Source organism: Carassius gibelio, chromosome A13 (assembly GCF_023724105.1).
Source record: "Carassius gibelio isolate Cgi1373 ecotype wild population from Czech Republic chromosome A13, carGib1.2-hapl.c, whole genome shotgun sequence".
Classification (NCBI taxonomy): Eukaryota; Metazoa; Chordata; class Actinopteri; order Cypriniformes; family Cyprinidae; genus Carassius; species Carassius gibelio.
This window is the reverse complement of record NC_068383.1, coordinates 5,253,951-5,277,299: the sequence shown is the minus strand read 5'-3', so window position 1 is coordinate 5,277,299 and position 23,349 is coordinate 5,253,951. Positions and strand designations below refer to the sequence as shown.

Below are 23,349 nucleotides of genomic sequence, written 5' to 3'. Positions count from 1 at the left end.
ATGTGTTCTTTGGCAAATTGTAACCTCTTCTGCACATGCCTTTTTTTTAACAGAGGGACTTTGCGGGGGATTCTTGAAAATAGATTAGCTTCACACAGACGTCTTCTAACTGTCACAGTACTTACAGGTAACTCCAGACTGTCTTTGATCATCCTGGAGGTGATCATTGGCTGAGCCTTTGCCATTCTGGTTATTCTTCTATCCATTTTGATGGTTGTCTTCCGTTTTCTTCCACGTCTCTCTGGTTTTGCTCTCCATTTTAAGGCATTGGAGATCATTTTAGCTGAACAGCCTATCATTTTTTGCACCTCTTTATAGGTTTTCCCCTCTCTAATCAACTTTTTAATCAAAGTACGCTGTTCTTCTGAACAATGTCTTGAACGACCCATTTCCTCAGCTTTCAAATGCATGTTCAACAAGTGTTGGCTTCATCCTTAAATAGGGGCCACCTGATTCACACCTGTTTCTTCACAAAATTGATGACCTCAGTGATTGAATGCCACACTGCTATTTTTTTGAACACACCCCTTTCAACTAATTCAACTAATTGCCCAATTGCACAGCCTTAAGAGCGTGCATATCATGAATGCTGGGTCTCATTTGTTTTCTGAGAATCTACTGAACCTACTGGTAACTTGTTTGCCACGTAGCAATAAAAAAATATACGAAAAACCTTGATTATTCTGGTTAGTCACATTGTACTGCTATTATTTTGAACAATACTGTATAAAGAATAATTTAAGTGTCATGTAGAAGAGTTGAATGAAAAAGTATATATAAATACGCATTATTTGATTTATTTTGGCATAATGTGCTCTTTTGAAGAGAAATTCGTACACTTTATATATGACACAAATACTTAATTGTCTGGTTTAGCTGCTCATTCACACATTTTTCATAAACGCTGACAGACACAGACGAAGAATTTTAAAGAGAGCTCATTAGAATTTATTAAAATTCTACCAGCTTACCCAAAAAGGCAAATAACAGAAATATTTAGTTCTATTTTCTCCTTTTAAAACTCTCCCATGTTTCCGAGGCCATTGTCCTGCTGCTTTTCCAGCTGTACCTAAAGATCTCAGTCAGTGCATGTAAGACATTTCTGCTGCTGCAGCAGATACAAACCATTCATAATCCTACAGGAGTTAGTCCAGCGCCTCCTAGTGGTCTGGAGAACCATTAGAGTCATTCTATGCGATTGCGGAAGCATTCCAGTTCTCGTCTCACCAGCTCTCTTCATTCAGTTCTGAAACACTGTCTTCACAAATACAGATGGTGAGTTCTGGAAATCCTGAGGTTGTCATCTGTACAACACTCAACTTGGTAAGATTAGCTTTAAGAGTTCCTCCAGTGACACATTAATAATGGACTGTTTTAGTTCTCAAATCTTGTGTGAATTGTAAGAACCTACAGGAAGAAGAGCTGTAAGACTGGAGTGTTTAAGGCTGTTAAGCTACAGTGCTTGCACACATCTCTCCGTTGTCCAATCGGTGTTTTTTTTTTTGTGCATGTTGAACTGGGCTCATTAAAGTGAGTGCATGAAGCTGTCCAGGTCGTATTCATTCTCGTACTGCTGTTGGTCCCACAGGTCACCCAGCCCATCCAGAACAGACTTCACACTAGCTTTACCAGATGATGCTGACCCTGCTGCCTCGCTCTTCTCTGCTTTATTATCCTAAACATCAACACAAAGGCATAGTATGAATGTGCATCTGTCATTCCCTTGTATTAAAACTATTTTCATGCAGGTGTGCATCTGAAAAAAACTGAATTTAGGGCAGCACAGCCTCATGGGAAGGGGTTTTCTATGCATGCAATCGCCTGCAAGGCCTGACCTTGTCCAGTGTGAAGAGGTTGAGCAGCTGCTCTGTGCCCATGCTCTGTAGACTGGCGTTCTCTTGGCTGATGACTGTATTTGCAATGGTCATCTTAAATTTCTGCAGACCCATGATCTTCTCCTCCAGTGTGCCCCGTGTGATGAGACGATACACATTCACCACACGTTTCTGAAACACGCAAACATGCAGTCATTTTATGGATGCAATATGTGATTTGTTCACATATCAGTTTAAAATGTTGCCCCAAAAACCTGATTTTTCCCTATTTTTGCAATGTGACTTTAGTATTAAGAGTAGACAGGATGTGATTTTTGTGGAAATGTCAGTAATGAAGTGAATACATGAATACCGATGAGGGTAAAAAAAAAAAAAAAAAAAAAAACTCAAAACATGCAACTAAGTAGTAGAACATAAAAGGGAAGGGAAGTCGTGGCCTAGTGGTTAGAGAGTAGACTCCTAACACTAGGGTTGTGGGTTCGAGTCTCGGGCCGGCAATACCACGACTGAGGTGCCCTTGAGCAAGGCACTGAAGCATAAATGGCTGCCCACTGCTGCGTGTGTGTGTGCACTTTGGATGGGTTAAATGCAGAGCACGAATTCGGAGTATGATTGGCTGTATGTCACTTTCACAAAAAAAAAAAAAAAAAAAAAAAAAAAAAAAAAAAAAATTCAGTACCTGTCCTATTCTGTGAGCTCGATCCATGGCTTGCAAGTCTCTCATGGGGTTCCAGTCATGCTCCACAAACACAACGGTATCTGCTCCAGTCAGATTCAAACCCAGCCCTCCCACATGGGTAGTGAGCAGCAGAACGTCTATGGACGGGTCATTATTGAACCTTTTGAAGAAGAAAAAAAATACAAATAAAAATTCCATACAGTGACTCAAATGGAACTGCTCTTGAGATTAAATAATATTTCCAAGGCCTTCTCACCTAGAAACTATGGAGTGTCTGAGGCCGGCCTGAACGCTTCCATCCAGCCTGAGGTAGGTGACGGTGGGCAGCTGTGCTTTGAGCAGATCCTGCTCCACGATGTCCAGCATGCTCTTCAGCTGGCAGAAGATGAGAACGCGGTGCTGGGCCACCACAGCCTCTGTCCCGCCATCAGATGCTCCAGCAGAACCCAGTCCACAGTCCAACAGCAGCTACAACAGAAAACGGGACACAAATAAATATATGCTGCTGCTAGCTTGTGTTTTACACTAAAATACATTTGATGATTTGCTGAAAATGCAGTTTAAAAAAAATAGAACCTACTGAACTATCTGACTGTGTTATATATAAAACTAATAGATAACTAGAACATTAATATTAGGTGATATTAGACAAAGGCATGATATGTGGATGGCACCTGTTTGAGGGCTGAGAGTTTTGGGGCGTGGTGAATGTCTCTGAGGCTTGAGTGTTGGCTGCTCAGCTGGTCTGTGATGTGTTTGTACTCTGGGTGTTGAGGGGTCAGCACCAGCGCTGGGTGATTACACAGCTTCCTCAGATACTGCAGAGCCTGAAACATCCAACACAAGTACATTACAGACTATTCGACAGAGGAGGATAATCTTGCACTCTTATAAGACTTCCTGGGATCAACCTGGAAGACATGTCCAGTGGCCTTTAATTTGGGTTTCTCTTCTTCCTCTTGCACGGATGTTGTAGAAAGAACGTCATCCACGTTCACCTTTGCGCGAGATTTAGCAAAGTCCTCGTACAGTTGAACCTGAGCACACACAAGTGAAACAAAGTTGTCACCAATATTTGATTACACTTTAAAAAAATTATTATTAACATTTTTTAGACAAACTCAAAGTTGTTGTTTTTTTGTGTGTGATTGCTGCTAAGAAAGCGAAAGTGAACTATGCACAGTTTGTAGTGCTCAAGTACAGTCCTCTGACACAACGAAATCACAGAATCTTGCTGTATCCAATTTCAGCAGTCAAGTCCTTTAGAAGCATCCTGTTGTTGGGTTTTGTACCTGTAGAGGACTGAGGTTGCAGTAGTAATCTTGTATGATCTTGGGTGGCAGATCTTGAAGCACATCATCCTTCATTCTCCTCAATAAGAAGGGCAGAACCTGTCTATGCAGCGCTTCCATAGCCAGCACTCCTGAAAAACACCAACACGTTACTTTAGACCAAAGATGACAACATTATTAAAATTACTTCAAGAGCTGCTTCTTAAAATCGAATATCTGAAACTGTTACAAAAACAAAACAAAAAACCTTCATTGTCTTACAATAGGATTCAATCTCTAGTGATTCCCTTAGTACAGAGTGTAAAAAGCTGAAGAGGAGCTTCAGACTGAGAAGGCTGTGATGCTACAATGAGGAGACAGAGAAGTGGAGAAAAACAAAAAAAAAAACAATTTCACACCTGCTTCCTGTTCACGTGAGGAACTTTTAGCATCTCGACTGGCGAGGATGGGCTTCCCATAGCGGGCAGCAAACTGACGCTCAGTACCAAGAAAGCCTGGCATCAGGAAGTCAAACAGAGACCACAACTCCAGAACATTGTTCTATAGGAGACAAAAATACACTACAGTCATTAGCTTGTCAAATTCAAACCTAACAGTGTTTTAATCCAAAATTCATCTACGTGTGAAAAAAAAAAAGTATATAGTATATGATGTTAATGCAAACAATCTGCAAAGTTGTAAAACTGAGAGTGCACGTATTAATAAAGTTATAGTCTCCCAAAAGAAAGAATTTTAACAGCCTAAATGAGTCTGCAACAACACGAACTACCTGGGACTATTTTAGGCGCTGTGTTATATCATTAGTTATGGCAGCAAAGTTACTTTATTATTACTTCGGAATGAGAGTATAGTTCCTAGCCATATCAGCAACTTTTCATTTTCCGTCAGTTTTAGTACACTATGTAACTACAGAAGAGTAAAGTTTTAAATAGGAAAAATATCAAAACTCCTTGGTCATTTTTGAATGAGATGCTAACGTTCTAATCAGATTCAATGATCTATGCTAAGCTAAGCTAAACGTGCTACAGCCAGACGCCGAGATCAGCTTAATGGATTCAAAAGTGGTAAAACTCAACCGTTTAACTCTAGGGAAGTTGGAAAATGAGCCCATTTTTAAAAATAGTGGAGTGTTCCTTTGAATGCATATTTTGAGAAAACAAAAGCATTTTTCGGACTTTGCATGCATGTAATCCTATTGTAGGAGAATCACGGTTTCTTGAGAATCGAAAAGAACGATTTCTGAAGGACCATGTGACACTGAAGACTGGAGTAATGTCTTCTGGAAATTCTCCTTTACTAAAATGATTGTTTTTACTGACCTCAAGTTTTTAAACAAAAGCATCGAAGAGTTCAGTTCTCACCTGAATGGGTGTTCCTGATAGGATTATTCTGTAGTTGGCAGTTAACTGCTTGATCGCTTTGGAAAGTTTGGTCTTTCCATTCTTAATGACATGACCCTCGTCAAGGATACAATAATTAAATTTAATATCCCTGTAAAGAAAAAAAAAAAAAAAGAAATACATTTCATTCCCCCAGAGTATATGAATTCTGTGAATGATAAACATGTAATTAACAAGTTGTTACCTGAAAAAGTCAATGTCATTTCTAACGACATCGTACGAGGCTATCACAAGATTGTGTTTCTTCACCTGGTGCTGTAACCTGCATAGAATGAAACAGAAAATTGTACATGGATTTTCAATTTCAACTTCTTAAAATAGGCAACAAGTCAACAGTCATTTAACAAGTGATTTCTTAAGATGGTACCAAGCTCTTTCTGTAGGAGGGCCAGTATAGTGCAGAGGATTGAGATACTCTTTAGAGCAGAACTTTCCAACCTCATCCACCCAGTGCCCCGTCAGGGTGGGTGGGCACACTACTATGGAGGGCAAAGGGCAACAGTCGGGAGCCTTTGTTCTGGTGTACTCCTGAGCCCTGTACACATGCAGCATCATTATTCAGCAGGTCAAATAAAGTCTTGAATTTTAACTTCATATAAATGCTGCAAAACACTTGGATGAAGTTGGTTTGGGGTGTACCTGAGGAAATGATCGCCTGCCAGAATACAGATGGACTGCAGGGTCTTACCCAGACCCATATCATCACACAAGATCCCATGAAGCTTGTACTTGTTCAAAAATGCCAGCCAGTTCACGCCATCCTATAACAGAGGACGGGACAGACTTGTATAAAAGCAACGATTGAAAAATCGCCAGGGATTTATGTAGTCAGACTTTTTTTTTTTCAATTACAATTAGCCTCACTTCAATCTCAGGATTTGCCAAAAAAGAAAAAAAAATTCCATGGGCAGAAATCGAAAAAGCAAACACACCTGTTGGTATTTCCTGAGCTCTGCTTTGAGGGGCACAGGAATCTTATAATTTTCTAGTTTCCTTCCATCAAGCAGCTGCTCAAGGAAGTGACGTTCTCTGGCCTTCTGTTGAATGAGATCTTTAGACATAGACGGCGGGTCTGGGATTCCAGCCTAAAAAAATAAATACAAAAATAAACCTATGATGAAAAGGAAAAAAGCTGCATAGAAGTTATGCAACAGAGTGATGAGCTCCAGCATAGAGAGAACAGACATTACTCACTTCAAACTCACTGCTGAAAGTCTTACATCAGTAATAATTATTAAATCATGAATGCTGGACAGTGCTGCTAACTGATCGCTCACCTCAAGAGGAAGCAGTCGGATCAGGGTTGCAAAGCACTGTGTGGCCATGAATCGCACGCTGTCCCCAGGGTCACTCATACGGCCCAACACAGGGACCACCAACAGCACCATATAGGGCACGATATCCACATCCAACTGCTCCATCACACCTGGACACTGTGCTCAGGGATAATCATGTGTGTTCTGATCACCACTAAATGTTTGTACACTACTGTTTAGAAGTTTGAAGTCGGTTGTTTCTGAAGTCTCTTAAGCTCACCAAGGCTGCATTTATTTGATACACACAAAACCTCCAAAATAGTAGTTTTTTATTTTAATATGTAATTTTTCCTGATGGCAGAGCTGAATTTTCAGCAGTTCTTAGTCACATCGGATCCTTAAGAAATGATTCTAATATGCTAATTTGCTGCTCATGAAACATTATTTGAAAATATAATTTTGTGAAATGCAAAGGCATTTTTAATACAAGAAAAGAGCTTGATTTTGATTTGTGACATACAGAGGATACAGGCCAGGGCTTCGATGGCTCCCTCCTGCTTGGTGTTGTCATCAATCGCACCCAACCAGGGAAGCACATGTTCCAGAAACACATTCATGGTCTCCATAGTTGCGATCTTGCTGAACACACCCACACAGCGCGCGGCCATGTGACGTACGGCTGTATATGGATGTTGCAGACAGGTGCACAGGAGAGGCAACTGCTCCATCAACTGAAGATACAAAAGATAACAGGTGACTGGTTAAAACCGCCATTGTTCATGGAGTGATACTAGATGTTTTCGAAAGTTTCATGTGCATGTGTCCATACTAAAGGGATGAGCTCTTGGGACATGGCTCCTGCTGTGACCTCCAGCACCTGCAGAGAGTTCACAAGCTCCTGAGCAACAGGGTCTCCCTGCTTCAACAACTGGCTGGAATCTGCAACAACAACCAAATGAGCAGCAGAAAGAGCAATTACTAAAGGAATAAATACCCCCCAAATTTTAATATATCCTCAGGCCATCCAAGATATGGATGAGTGTCTATTAATCGAAACGGATTAGGAGAAATGTAACATTATATCACCTGCTCACCAATGGATGCTCTGCAGTGAATGGGTGCATCAGAATGAAGGGGCAGTCACACTAGTTATCCCCTCAGTTATCACAGCATGGATTAATATGTCCTTGTACTGTGTCTTTTTTTGACGGTGTCGAAAGCATCTTATGTTGTACTCTCTGTCTCTCGCTATATAAATATTTTTTTTTTTTTATTGGTGTGTGTATGTGTCCTTATTCAAATGTACCATCTGTTCCTGTTTCCACTGACACTGTGAACCTTGCAGCTTCTTTTTTTGTTTTTATAATCTTTTAAAGATGTATATAAAATATGATGCTGCATTTCCGGTCTGATGCATTCGCATTTGTATGAATGGAAGTCAATGGAACTAAAAGTGCAGTGTGTCCGGCCCTTGAGTTACAAATGATAAAAGCATAACAATAAACAAAAAAGCTGCATGTTTGTATTGAACAAATACATCAACACATTTTTAAACTTCAAACTGCTGCTGTTGGCTAACACACACACACACACACACACACACACGAGTCCTCTTTCTACTGAAGAAAGCAATATTACAGATAAAGTTGTCTTGTCTGAATCAGGAGAGCAATGCCGTGATGCTACATTTCTCCAAATCTCTTCCAATGAAGAAACAATCTCACCTACATCTTGGATGGCCTGAAGACAAGCACACTTTCAACAAATTTTCATTTGTCTGAACTACAAAGAGCTTTTCACAAATCTCAATTCATTTTAATAAAAAAAAAAAATCAAATCTCTCTCCATTGTTTGGGTTGCAAACAGTTAAAGCAGACATACCAAATCCCTGAGCATTCAGCGCATTCCTCAGCGGACCGGTCATGGACTCCCACAGATATGGCAAAGTTTCTGTCAACTCTTTACCAAAATGCCTGGCAACTGTCATCAAGCTGAATTCTGCCCCTCTCCTCTGGATAAGAAACTGCTTCTTGCTCTAGGTAGTATAACACAGAGACTGCTAGCATCACTTATCCGTGATGACTGAAGAGAACACAGTAAAGCTGCTAATGAGAATACTGTAAAAACCTCATCTGTTTCTGTGGTAATGCTGCCTCCGAGGGGCAGGTCAGTGTTAGTAGTTTTGGGGGCTTTGGGTGTGGGTCCTCTCTTACTGGTGATGGCAAAAGCTGCTTTCTGATGCCGGTAAAGAGTGATGATGCCCTTTGTCTTGTTCACCATGTGATGCATCGCCTCCTTCTCTGCCACAGATGCTGCAGGATAGATTAAATACACAAGACCTCTAAATACCCTGAAACAAGTCTCACATTAAACTGCAACATGCTAATTAAATAGGATGCACAAAAAACATAGGTCTTTCTGGACACCACCAACATGATAAATATGACTGCAAATACTACTTGTAGGAAAAAAAAGACCTTAAAGGGATCGTTCACCCAAAAATGTACATTTTGCCTTCATTTACTCACCCTCATGTTCATTCAAAATTGAATTTATAAGTAGAAGCCGTTTATAAATACTTCACATAAATGTTGCATTAAATTGAGACACTTCACAAACAATTTACATACAATTTGTTCTGATCCCATTTCATAAATCTGGCCAGTGAAAATATGAATGGGTGTCGGAGCTATGGTCTTCCTCTCACCTTTACTGCTCTCTTGTATTGCTGGAGTGCTGGCTGGCGGGACAGGACACGCGGCACTAGGGGTGAGCTTTGGATCTACACACACAGAGCTGCAGAGATTCTTCACGATCTTGGCATTCGGACAGGGAGATCTGGACGCGCACAGCTGCAGCAGGCGGGCGATGTTAGAGGCGGCGTAACCCTGGACGAGTGTGTTCTCTTCGCGGCGGGCCGCCTCCATCAGGGGCCTGACAACAGGATTGAGTTTATCTGGCAGCATGGCCAGTCCTACCACAGCGCAGGCAGCGAAAGTATGAACTCTCAGCTGCAGCTGCTGCCACTCGGAGCTGGTCTCGCACACAGTGGAACGAGCCTGAAGTCTCTTGCTGTCCAGCGGCTGGAACTGACGTGACTTGAGGTTCAGAGAGGAGGTGCATTCAGAGAACATGGTGGTCACCTAGAGAGCCAGGGGATGATTAAACACCTGTACTTAATATAAGGATGATGATTAGAATGATGATGAGTGTTATAATATTACATATACTGATTAACTGGCGAGAATTGATCTTATTCTTGAAATTAAAGCAGAATGCTCTTGAACTTTCTCTATGCTCTAGAGTTTTTTTGTATCTCTCGGAGTGCTTTTTTTTTTTTACTAACCAGCTCGTTAGCCTGATCGATGGTGAATACCGTCGGGTTGATTCTTTCGGTCACGTCAATGTGGGCCTCGGCCAGCAGCGCTATGAGTTGTTTACATTCATTTTGCATGCGAGTAAAAGGAATGGCGATCTCGTCATAGTAGAGTTGCTCTGAGAGAATGGCCAGCAGTCGAGGTTGAACCACGCTGGACAGCAGCTCACACTCCTGTGACACGAGACCATTAACAGTCATTAACACGTTTAAAAATAAACCTGACATTGACCCTCTCCCGTTCTCACCTTCTGAAGGCCTGCCCACTCACAGATCACCATGGAAACTGCAATCCTCTGCAAGGCTGATTTGGAATTGAGATGGAACAGTAAAAGCTGTGCTAGAGACTCTGCAGGCCGGAGCTCCTGAGAAGAGCTATTCAACCTTGGGTCACATATACAGCTGCACAGCGCCCCCAACAGCCTAGGATGACACAAAAGCAGTTAGACTCAAATATGACAGAAATTTTTTTTTTTGAAGAATTCCCCCCTCTACACACTTTGCAGCCATGAGACGTGCACGTGTCACCACATAGTCTCGCATGGCAGGGTCTTCAGTAACCGTTTCTGCTCCACCGATGTACTCCTGGACCGTTTCCTTGACTGGAACCGATCCCTGTCGGGTCTTTCCAGTAGCCTTCTCCTGCGGAATAACAGAATGAAGTTCAGAGCAGATCTTCTTCTGGATGAGTGAAGGTTGTAGGATAGATTAGTCCCGGCCTCAGACAGCATGCCCACAGACCATACTGTACAGAAAAAAAAACAAAAAAAAAAAGGAAAAAAAAAACACTGGAAAGCACTTTCTCAATCTGGGGAGCGCTTGACTTCTGCTTTCTTTGAGTCATATCTGTACTTATTGATTTGGACAGGCAGAAAGTTTATAGCACATGTATAAGTTTGGGGTTGGTAAGACTTATTAAATGCAAATCAATTAATCGCACGATAAAAAACAAAAATGAGCTCGCAATAATTTCTCTGCAGTGAAAAAACTCTGCAGTGTTTCATCCCGAAGGAAGCTGATTGAGTTGGTTCTTTTCACATGACCTGGTGTGAAATAATGAACTTGAGCAACAAAAAAAAAAAAAAAAAAAGAGACGTGATGTGAACGGCCCCTTCATCGGTCAAAATGTTTACTTTTGGTTAACTGTTAAACGGTCAATATGAGCATCCCTAACTGGCATTTAAACATAACAAAATTAAATTATTCAATTATGGATACAAAATTAATTAAATTTTAAGCCACACAGAGTCAACATGTTGGTATTTCTTGCTCTGAATCTGCCATTAAATAATGAAAATTAATCTTTGATCTTTGAAAAGGTGTACCTGTGTTATTATGCCATTATCATTATTTTAGTTGAAACTGGTCTTTAGAATGACGATATTATCGTTTATTGCAATAATTTTTTGGATAATTTATCGTCCTGCAAAATTTGTTATCGTTACAGCCCTATCCTTCAGAGAGCATTCTAATGTTGATTAGCTGTTCAAGAAACATTTATGTTGGAGGAATCTTCAGTGAACAAACGTCAAAATAACAGTTTTTTTTTTTTCAACCGTGCAAAAGCTTTATTGCCACTTTTGATCAATTTCATGGATTGTTGCTGAATAAAACTATAAATTACTTTGAGCACAATAAGTAGTTTGCATACATTGAAGATTTGCATATGATGCTGTAAAAGGTCAAATTGATTCTTTATACCAGTATTGTGCAGGTAAAGGAACCTCCACCCTCACCTTTAAGCGGGCTTTCACTTCCAGCAACATGTTGGGGTCTATAGGGATGTGTGGCGCTTGCATCATCAAACAGAGCCAGGCGCCCATCCAAGGACAGCTGGCAGCCACCACATACTGCTGCGGGGCCTGGCGCAACAACTCCCCCCACACCTAGAACACCATCAACATATAAATAAAATAATTAACCCATCAATCAGACAAAACATCCAAAGAGTGGAACAGCGAAAGCCACACCTTCTGTATCAGCTCTAGAATCTCCTGGTTGCTCTCCAGTATGCAGGACTGAAACATGTGTCTTAACATGTCCTGCATGATGGGATTCAGCCACACTGCACAACTCTGGAGGGAAAAGTATAAATCAGACCAGAAAACAGGAAAGAAGAATTACTTCAAAACTGAGAAAAAAAAATAAATAAATCCTTCATGTTTTTTTTTTGACTTCACACAGATTATCCAACCTGGTCAGCTTTGGAAAGCAATGTAAAGAGGGTCTCTAGGGCAGCCCGACGAACAGAAGCAATTGTGTGTCTCAGGAATGGCCATACTCGAGGAACCAACACCGTGAGAGACTGTTGTGTGCTGGGAAAGGAAAAACAGGGTTTTAGTTTCCCTTTTATTCATTGTCAGAAAATGTGGTATTAATAGCAATTAACACGAGAGCTCTTTTCATATTTCAATAGAGAAATCTCACCTGCACTGGCGGACCTGTGGGTAAGCAAGCAGGAAGGACAAGAGGGTCATGATGCTGTTAGTTGAGGCTGTGAGATCATCCAGTTCTAGCAGGGCATTCCACAGTGTGTCCACAATGAAGGGAACCTATAAAGCACACATGCAGTAGATAGATATGGAGGCATTTACGCTGCGAATAAGTTTTAGATGTAAAGGCCCCAATATCGAAATAACTATATTGTGTGATGCCATTTAAGAAAAAAATCAGGCCAAAATTAAACTTGTTTGGAGTTTGTTTTGGAAGTTCAAAACAACTTGTCAAAGCAAACTTTCCAGAAAAGTTCACTTCAGCTTATAAACACCTTTGGACTACTGTTGGTCCATGGTGACTACGTAATAGGTAGACGTGCTCTAGGCCTCCACCTTTTTTGGGCGAAGAAATCTTCTCTACATTCTACAAAAACATTAAACGCACTAGAGAGGTGTTTACAGTTGAAACTGAAGTTGGTATTTACAACTGCTTTAAACCATTAAACGAAAAAGAACTTCTAGACTTCAGACTGATTTAAATGTTTTGGAAAATAAAGGAGTTATCACATGCAGAGTACTGTAGGCACAAACACTGACAGTGATGGATCAACTGGCCGATATTAGACTATTTTAAGATTATCAGCACCTTTAAATAAGATATGCTCTCTGTAATTTCATATTGGACATCACTAACTCTAAAATTCAGGTGAACTTTGAACTCAGACCTTAGTAGGCAGTAAGTGAACCAATCCATCCACCACTGGGATCAAAGCTGCTGCTGCCACTGCACGAACGTCATCATCCAGATCCCGCAGGCCTTCTGTAATGGCAGGAAGAACCCGGGGCAGCAGCTCTGCGATCAAATCCTGAGGGTCAGGAAGATGTGAATGTCAACCTCAAGTTAAACACTGCAGGATTGAGCATGTCACTTTCAGACTCAGCCAATAAGAATGAGTCTTTTCCACCTGTCTGACAGCAAGAGCATATTTGATGCCCAACAGGCCTCCATGTCGAACCTCCCACTGGTCTTCAGTTAGCAGCTTGAGCAGAATGTCCACAGTCACGGCAACGCCACTGTCTGCCATGTGCCTCAAGGCTACACCCAGAGTCTGGGCACACGTCTCTCTGACAGGTGCAACCACCTGAAAAAAAAAATGCTTTATGACAAAGAAAATGAAAGCATAAAAGTATAAAACAAAACAAAAATAATAATAATAATAATAATAATAATAAAAAAAACCCCACTAATTTCTAATATATATTTTTAAAAAGAATTACATTTGCATGTGCATCAGTAGGACAGGACAGTTTTAGCAATGTGGTCTGAGAAAGTTAGCTGATCAATCATAACTTCAAGGTTTCTGGCTGTTTTTGAAAGAGTTACGGTTGATGTGCCTAACTTGATAGTGAAATTGTGATGAAACGATGGGTTTGCTGGAACCATAAGCAGCTCTGTTTTGGCAAGGCTGAGTTGAAGGTGATGGTCCTTCATCCAGTAAGAAATGTCTGTTAGAAAAGCTGATATGAAGACAGAGAAGAGAAGTAGTCCAAGAACTGAGCCCTGAGGGACCCCAGTAGTTAGATGTTGTGACTTGGACACCTCACCTCTCCATACTACGAATTCTTTGAAGGACCTATCTTATAGGTAAGACTCAAACTACTGGAGTGCAGTTCCTGAGATTCCCTTTGCCAGTAGGGTTGACAGGAGGATCTGGTGGTTAACCGTGTCAAAAGCAGCGGACAGATAGAGCAAGATAAGTATTTAAGGTTTTGATTCCGCTCTTGCCAGTCTTAGGGCTTCAACAACTGAGACCGAGGCAGTCTCGGTTGAATTTACATACAAGCACAGGTTCGAATGTCAGTTTTGTTTAACCACTAGGGGGCAACAGATGACAACAGATAAGAATTCTGAAATTGAGAGAAAGATGACAAACCTCATCTGATACAAAGTCTCCAAACCTGTCCAGAGCAAAGACGCACAAAAGCCGGATGACCAAATCCTCCAGCCACTCCTGGTGCTGTCGCTCCATCTGAGAATGAAGGCATCAAACATCACACACTGAACTTAAACTGACAGTTATCATGTCTACTGAGCTGGTGAACACCTGTTCTGCTGTATTGCCAACAGTCTTTCCTCCACCAGTACCGTGACACTTCAGCACTTCCCTCAGTCCCGTACCGGCACCGTGACGAATCTAAAAATACCAAATAAAAGCACACTGACCAACCACCACACCTTTCACTGTAAATGACAAAAAAATAAAACTTCAGTTCACATGCAAGTGCAAACTCGCTTAAGATAATTTGTCTTTTTCAGTACCTCCCACGAGGGGTTGAAGAGGTCATTGCACAGTTCATCACAGAAGCTTTCCAGGGGCCATTCCTGAGTCTGTGGAGAAAAATAAAAACATTTTAGATACACACAGTTGAATGTTGACAGCTCAAAATGTGAAAGAAAAAAGCAAGTGCATGTCTCCCACCTCCTCAAATAAACCGGAGTTTTCAGGGACATTATCAATTAAGACTTTGCTGTTGGTTGATGGATGCTCAATGACTACATTTGTGGTTTTCCGGCGCTTCTCCTCTGGCTCTCCCTCAAAACTGTCATTGCTGTGGCAAGGGAACATAAGAGCAGTGGTCAAACTGACTGCCAACACCCCCATAAACACTCATTATCGAAGTCAACATCAAACACTGTTTATAGGGCTGGAAGTCTTCATCATCATCTGATTCTGAATATGATTGGCAGAGTAAAGCAAAAACTTTTTTCAAGAACACATCTGCATTCATCCACTAACAGAAACAGAAAAAGCAGGTATGATAACCTAGTATCTGAAGCGATTTTACAGCTCTCTGTGTAAACGCAATGCTGCGGAGCTACATTTTTTTCTGTAGCTTTGCTCAAGAAAAATCATCCCAAGTAGGGATTGGCATTTTTAAAAAAATGGTATTTGAGTACACATACACTTGTGTCCCTCTATTTTTATGACATTTATATTGTTTTACATGTAAACGTTAAAAAAAATTATAATATCCACAGGCTCGGACACTGCCAGTGTCTGTGAACATTGGCTCCTCAGTCTAATAACAATAATAATGCGTGCCAACACAAATGTTCCAAAGACGCAAAGATAACAGTGCTAAGCAAAGTTTCTTAAGTTCTTAAAGCACTCTTCCTTAAACTCGAAGCAAGCATATGCTGTCCGATAAGCGCTCTTCTCTGCTCATCTACAGTCATGAATGCAGTGATGGGCAGCTGTCTTTCCTCTGTCGACTGCTGTTTGGATTTCATGTGATCTCTCATTGTGGTGGTGATATGATGACTCTGTTCCAAAGATTAATTTGATCAAAAGTAATTACATTTTGCAAGATAATTTAAAAAAAAAGGTCATTTTGATCAAAGTAATTCCAAACTTCACGAGGCAGATGACGACATTCTGTGATCGAATACAATCGACTTGTTAACACTCGACAGCACCAACCAATTAATTTAGAACTGGCTTTTAGTTTGGGTGCTTACGATTTATCATGGTTTCCCTGGATTTACGGCCAGCAAAGCAAAATGTAGTAAAACTCGAATAGTATATTAATATAGTATATTAATATTTACAGAATATTTAACTATCTGTGCACACTCTTACTGTCAAGTGTGTGATACGACAGTGTATAAAAACACATTCCCTTTAAATCTAGAGTTCATGATTCAAGAAGTTGCTTGGTTGCTGTCACCTTTAAAGGAAAACGACACCATTTTTCCATATTCCACTATGTTCTTCCCTTAACTTTGATGAGTTGATACGTCCCATCTCAGTGCGAGCTCTTTATCTCTGTAGCGCAGAGAACACCTATGTTAGCGTTTAGCTTAGCACCATTCATTTCTTAGATTCAAACAAGGATGAATATAGAAGCCACCAAACACTTCCATGTTTTCAAAGATGGTTACATGAGTAGCTACACGAGTAAGTATGGTGACAAAATAAAACGTGGCGATTTTCTAAGCGGATAAAAAAAAAAAACTATAATGTTTTTTATAGTTTGCAGCACTACGACCTCGGCGCAGTAATTTCATCACTCCTGAAAACTCCCCATCACTTCTAGACATTCACCAATAAGCAGTATGTCCACTTGTGATGGGGGAGATGCCTGTGCTACACGACATATTTGTGGATTTGGGGGCAAAGCTATCAAGATAAATGTGTGATCCTTTTGGGTAGGGATCGGTTTGTTTTAATGACTTCAATGATCAACCAGGTTATCCAGAAATTTCTTACTGCACCTTTAAACTTTCATGAAAGCAGATGCATCCAAATTCAGAAAACAATACAAGTTAAATAGTTGTCAGTTTAGCATTGCATTTCTACCTCTTCTCATTAGGTTCCACGTCTCTGGATCTCTGCTTTGCCACAAGTTTTGCCATCCTCTTGGCTTTGTTCTTTTGTCGATTGGACATGCCTGGACGAAACTCAGAATCTATGAGCTCTGCAGCTGGCTGAAGAGGAGGAGAACACAAAACTAAACTTCCAATTAAATACGAGAAGGACCTCAATTCCACTAATGTAAGCCTTAAAACTAAGCTTTCTGAAGCGTCTGGCATTTGAAAAAGAATTTGGACCTTGTAAGCATTTGCACCACTCACCAAATGGTTGCGTGAGAATTGACAGCCCAGGCTTTTACCAGGCTGTGATCTGTTGGTACTAGAAGCACAAGCGTCCTCCAGGTCCTCATCATTAAAAAGCTCCTCCGTGTCCATGCCGAACGCAGCACCCATATCCAATCCCAACTTCTTCTGTAACTGCTTTCTCTGCCGAGCCAATCGCTCCTTGGGATCTGTCTCACCTGAAGAACAGAATGACTAAGAACGGTAAAACAAAAGTCATCACCAACAAGCGGTGGTGTTCACTTTAAGGTCCAAGTCAAAACCATTGTTAATATTATGGTTTCTCAATATCACCCATTTTAGTTTCCACCAGGTAAAATCATAATCACTTGCGTATAAAAGTAATAGCACCCCTCAATTAGGTATCATTCATGTTCACAGCATAAATGGTGCAGAACAAACACTACTTATGAACTAGAAAATAAACAAAACAAAAAATTCAACATGCACAGACAGATGGAGATGACGAAATGCACTTCTATTCAAATTTCTACTATATAGACATGCAAATAAACACTTTTCACCTGCACCTCTTATCCACTTCTACAACAAAGAATGTAAAATGACCTAATCAGTTTCCTTATTAGAGTCAAATTCAATCAAAACAATTAAATGGTATTCAAATCACACACTTCTTTTTCCTGTAGAGTAAGAAACATTATATCATTTACACAGGCCAAAAATTAATTCCATGTCCATTTGAGGTAATTGACGTCTGTGGTACAAAAGGTGTGGGACGAGTTACACACTAAACTTCAACACTATATGTTGGGAATTTGAACAACCCTACCTGACTTGTCATCTTGCAGCTCAAATTCAGCACCAGCAGAGCCGAGCAGCGATGCTCCGTGCTTGAGTAGACGGGAGATATCAAACCTGTAGAAACTCAGCCTGTCTGAGGAGATGTCCTCTGGAGACATATCTTCTGCACAGACCTCTGAAAAGGACAGCACACATTAAAGCATTCGCTCTGCTCAAGACAATCACTAAAGAGAAACTTAAAGCTTGTTAGTGGCATTACCACTGCAGGATCAAACTGGTGTTGATTTGCATTCGACAGCCTTGATAAAAATCACAAAAGGTCTATGTAATTACGTGCCTTTCTGTAAAAATCCTACTGCAAAGTCCAAAACATCAAGTTGTACAGTAATGTAATCTGGCATTATTCAGCTCACCGTCTTTTGGCTTTGGAGCTGGGTTCCATTCTGGAATGTTCTTCACTATGGCTTCGACAGCTTGTCCCGCTGCAATTCGTGTGTCCCAGTTTGGACTCCTCAAGTATGTTAAAACCTATTGAACCCAGAGGAAAGGAAAACAGTTCAATAATCTGAAGATCTGAAATTCAGTTACGAGCAGATTTGCTGAAATGTACAAAACAACAGGGAAATCAAACTTTCAAACCTTTACTAACTGCTTACCTTAAGAAGTTTCTCTCTAGCATCTTATCGTCTTAACCCATTAAAACAAATCGTTATAGCACCACAAAGCCACACAGGATTGGAGGATGCCAAAGTAAAAAAATATTTTTTTTTTTTCATAAATGTAACATGTTGGAAAATAATGTAAATAAATAGATGAAAGTGAAAGTGAAAGTGACGGGACAGCCAAGTATGGTGACCCATACTCAGAATTTATTACTTACTCCATTTAACCCATCCAAAGTGCGCACACAGAGAGCAGTGAACATGTATATGAATAAGGAATGAATAATTCATTAACATGGCATGTATCTCAAAGCAGCATGATAATATGATTTGATACCACCACGTCATATTTTTTTGTAAATCTTTAGCGCTAAACTGGCATTTTGCAAGTAATAAAGTTAAACAGCATCTACAATCGTTGCTACAGTATTGATGCAAGTGTCAGCATGATAAAGACTTAATGATACAACAGATTAGTAGAAAAAGAGAACTGGAGATTTTGCTTCTGCTCATTGCGATTATCTCATTGTGAAACAATACCTATCCATATCTATTTACAAACACACACAGACACGAGATATGTATAGTTGTGTTTCACCATGAGATAATCGCAATGAGCAGAGGCAAAATGTCCAGTTCTCTTTTTCGACACTGACAACTGATCTGTTGTATCATATTCATATACATACATACATATATATATAAGCATTCAAGCTCAAACAGAGAAAACAGAAAAAGTAATGCAGACTGTGCCAATTACAGTGCAGAACGTACATACACTTTTAAAAGCTGCATGCATATTTTACTTTCACTTTCAAATTCGACAAAGCAATTTTTGCTTCTGTTTGAAACTACTTGGTGGATTTTAATCATTATAGGGTGATTGTGTACACACACTGCCAACACGCATTGCAGTTCAAACAACTTGTAAGACTGCATGTAGCATTATATGACCCCTTCAAACATTGGTTTTTCTTAATTGGTTCCACACTGTTTGCTGATTACTACTTTATTTAAACTTTGTGTAATTTATTTTATTTGACATCAAGGTGTATGCCGTGCCTTCAAGCTTTATTTATCTTGCTAATAAATGTTCTACGTTTCTTATTTATTTGGTTATATATTATACATGCTTACTTATTTCCAGTTTTGTATTCCAATTTAAACTTCATGTAAATTATGTTATTTTATATTAGGCATAGCCTGCCCTACAGCATGGTGTATTTTTATTAATAAAATGTATATGTTTTATATATAGGCTAAAAAGATGGAGGTTGTATTTTGTTGAGGTATTTAAGGAATTGACACAGAATTACTGCTAATTCAAAGTGAAAGTAAAATGCACACAGTGCTTTTAAGCTATTTAAAAGCAAAGGAAAGTGAGGAAACATTCAAATAAAACAGAAAAAAAACCGAACAATTGCTTTACGCCGAATTGTCGCTATTTGAAAGTGAAAGTAAAATAGGCACACCGCTTTTACAAGCTATTTAAAAGCAAAGGAAAGCGAGGAAAAGAAGGAATGCCCCCGACCCCATGGTGATATCGGTATTATCGGTATTACACACGAGAGCACTATGAACAACAGATGGCAAGCATGAATTCTGGAATGCTATAAACAAGTGCTACTAGTACAAAAATACAGACCAATTATTCAGAACATTTTTTTTATGAGTTTAATGTGTTTCTTGCTGTTCAGACTACAAACTACCCAGTGAGTCTGATTTTTCAAAAATAAATAAATAAATAAATTCAGATATTGTGCGAGTCTGAACAAAGCCTAAACACTCACCTTTGATAGCAGGTTATTAAGCTCATGTGGGTGAAGCTTAACGACATCTCCCAACTGCTGAGCAGCCGCTTTACGGGTAACAGGAGTCGTACCTGTATCTAGTAAGATAAACAGACGTTCCAACCTGCAGACAGTGAGAAGGGTGCTTTAATTAACACAATGAAGATCTGACTGGCAATACAACTCTAAAATGTTCTAAATTCATCACTTAAGCAATGGTCACAGTAGACTTTAACATTTCTTCACACACTGCAAGGGCAATGAAACTACACAGTCTCTCAAAAACATAAATTCAACATATGACAATTCAATTCTCCAAATACTAAAATAATAAACTCCACTTTCCAGCAAACCTGAAGCTTTCCCATACAGTTCAGTCACAAAGCTATGTGTTAATTAACAAGTAAAACGGCTTGATTGTTTACATCTTCAAACAATAATCTATATGTAAATTTGGATATACAGTACACCCAAATTAATCCGCATTCACACAGTATATAAGTATATAAAAGATACACGTATCTATATCTGCTAAATATTAATATAAAGCATTACACAAATAAAATGTACTTGAATGTTATCAGTTTCGCAGGTCAGAGTTTACCAAACAAATGATCGCTTCCCAAAATCTCATGGAAAAAGTAGAAAGTTTCATTATGAATATTACGTTTTCTCTGTGCAAAATAAAGTTTTTGTTTACATTTAGCTGGGGTTTATTCCTCTTAATAGCACCAATGGTATTGGACACATTATATCTCTAATGGTCTGGATGCATTACATTTGTTTACGAACCATTTATTATAACTAAAAGCTGGTCACGTGATCAACGTGGCTTCGCTCTTGAGTGGAAGACCCGACTTATGAAGAACAGATGGCTTCCATGATGGTCTCATTTTCATTTATTTCTTTGCATGAACTTTAACTATTAAAAAATACAATTATCGGGTAAAAAAAAGCTATCCTAGCGGCTTCCTGTCAGACCCGTTATATAACGCCACATTAATCTAATGCATCAACAGAAGAGATGGATTAGAGAAATAAGTGCTGCCTTCAGTCACTCCGGATGTTAAACCGATGTCTTTACCTCACTGACAGTGCCCAACCCGGATGACACTGCGGGGGGGTTAGTACACTGTTCATGTGGATTTACACATTAACCGGAGATGTAACGTTAACGTTACCAGGATAAAGCACAATCATTATAGCAGATCACAAACTGGTGGATTCATAACGTACAATCAATATCACTCAAAACACACGATATACAGCATTTGATAGCACAGTTTGACAGGTCAAATACTGACATGTTATTTTGTTAGGGGCTTTATTGCTTCTGCAGCCGTCGGTTGTGAGAAATTACTTATGTTTACTTTAAAGCACCGAGCGTTATAGAGATTTTAGCGATAATGTAACGTTCACATCATATTAAGAAATAGAAAACTCAACTGTGGGGACACGTGTGGCTCCTGCTAATCAACTATTATCGGCCGACTCACCTTGAAACAGCCATACTAGCAGCTCGGGTGTCCGGGTTTGGATCCGGGCGCGGGGTTCGGGTTCAGGGTCGGGCTCGCGCTACTGCTGAGCGTCGCGTGCGCGCGGACAGGCCCGATCTCTCTCTCGCGCACTGCCTCAAAATCGGTCCGCTCGCTTATTAAGTATTTCCCACAGCGCCCGAAGACGCCGAGTAAGACCTACGCCAGCGTATAAATTGATTCAGCCCTCAGCACTTTGCCGAAAATGGTATTTTAATCGAATAAACGTGGGAGAATAATTTTGTTGATCACAAAAGAGAAGCCAGGCGGCTGGTTTTATATGAGAAGCCATCTTGCATTTATTCCTTCCTCCGGAGCAGGCGCGCTGTGATTGGTTACATGGGCTCCAGCTGACCAATCACAGCGCACCTACGAAAAGGAAGCGCAGCACACACATCACAAGAAAAATGTGCTCCGGAAACACGATTTTAAATCTACTTTTCAGTAGAATTATTTTTATAATGTTGAGTGTGGAACATTTATTTTGTATTTGGGACACTTAATAAAATAATTCAAATCGATTAACTGTAACTTCCTCGTAACTGGTGCTATTGTGCCCACTTCATGGAAAATTTCGCTTGCTTAAAAATCAATTGCTTAAAAATGATATCTTTGTTAATGTATTTTTTTTATTATTTGAAGAATTATGGGTCTTTGCCCCCCCCCCCTTAATAAAAATAAATAGGCTAAACATTTCTAGACTTCGATGAACGTGGGAATGTATATGCCAATTCATTTCATAATAAATCTAAATTTCTTAATACAAAATGTTTTATAGAATTAAATTATAAAAATAGATATATTAAATATATAAATATTATATTTTTGTATCCACTCTCTATGATTAAAAATAAAACGGACATCAACTCGTTGGATATTCCCTTCATTTGATGTCATTACTGGATATAGAGCGTCTTAAGTGTCTAGTGTTTTGTCTCCCTCTAGCGGAAACCCAGGGTACGTTCATTTAGCTGGACAGATTTGTAACAGTATGACGATTACAGACACCCTGAAACATAGGCTACAGTGTTCATGCTTCAAAAACGGCTGTTTTATGAAAGTACACTTGCTGTACATGGAAAATCCTTTCAACGTCTTATCATAGGAAGCCTTAAAAACGTCAGCTGTTGAAATGTTCACCTGTTCGGTCGATGATGACTGCTGACTGGTCTCAATCATTTACTCATTTAATGTTTAAATGAGTGTTAAAATATCATATTCATGCTTCAGTGTGGCAGTTGATTTTTGAAATTTGTACTTTCGGATTAATTATATTTATGCAAATGAAAAATGTTATTGTATTAATACTCATATAAACCATTTGCCTTTTAACTCTGTCTTCACTTCCTTCATGTTAATATTGCAGGTTTTCTACATTTATTCACCAAAGGCTCTACATCAGTTTCTAAAAATGAATTTTACATGCTCCAAATGGTTTTAGTCCAAATGCTATGTTGTCATGACAACATTTGTGTGTGTGTGTGTGTGTGTGTGTGCGATCGCGCGCGCGGTGAAAGCATTAAGCCACTGTTCCAGTTCAGAGGTAGACACTGGTTTTATTGGTCTTAATTCTGTCCATCAAATGTATAATTACTAAGATCACATAAATGAAAAATTGTTTTAAAACAGTTTTCTTTCTTTGGAACAGGAACAGTTCATTTATCACACAT

The 23,349-nt window shown here is 39.7% G+C and overlaps 1 protein-coding gene across 1 annotated transcript; it reads right to left on the bottom strand.

The window, feature by feature from the left end:
* Positions 1 to 925: 925 nt before the first annotated feature.
* LOC128025944 (TATA-binding protein-associated factor 172) lies at positions 926 to 21,980 on the bottom strand. The gene is made up of 38 exons (XM_052612581.1): positions 21,641 to 21,980; positions 20,145 to 20,268; positions 18,106 to 18,220; positions 17,721 to 17,867; positions 16,910 to 17,109; positions 16,635 to 16,762; positions 14,754 to 14,883; positions 14,594 to 14,662; positions 14,379 to 14,468; positions 14,208 to 14,303; positions 13,239 to 13,415; positions 12,999 to 13,139; positions 12,266 to 12,390; positions 12,033 to 12,153; positions 11,809 to 11,913; positions 11,575 to 11,724; positions 10,338 to 10,480; positions 10,087 to 10,261; positions 9,809 to 10,012; positions 9,170 to 9,605; positions 8,590 to 8,774; positions 8,344 to 8,497; positions 7,292 to 7,401; positions 6,992 to 7,193; positions 6,484 to 6,632; positions 6,139 to 6,291; positions 5,846 to 5,967; positions 5,574 to 5,741; positions 5,391 to 5,468; positions 5,168 to 5,297; positions 4,205 to 4,346; positions 3,807 to 3,937; positions 3,426 to 3,551; positions 3,189 to 3,341; positions 2,771 to 2,982; positions 2,515 to 2,674; positions 1,836 to 2,006; positions 926 to 1,675 (listed from the first exon to the last, which is right to left on the bottom strand). Exons 1-38 carry the CDS (start codon positions 21,652 to 21,654, stop codon positions 1,526 to 1,528), a joined length of 5,586 nt encoding a protein of 1,861 aa, XP_052468541.1. The 5' UTR covers positions 21,655 to 21,980; the 3' UTR covers positions 926 to 1,525.
* Between the last annotated feature and the right edge of the window lie 1,369 nt (positions 21,981 to 23,349).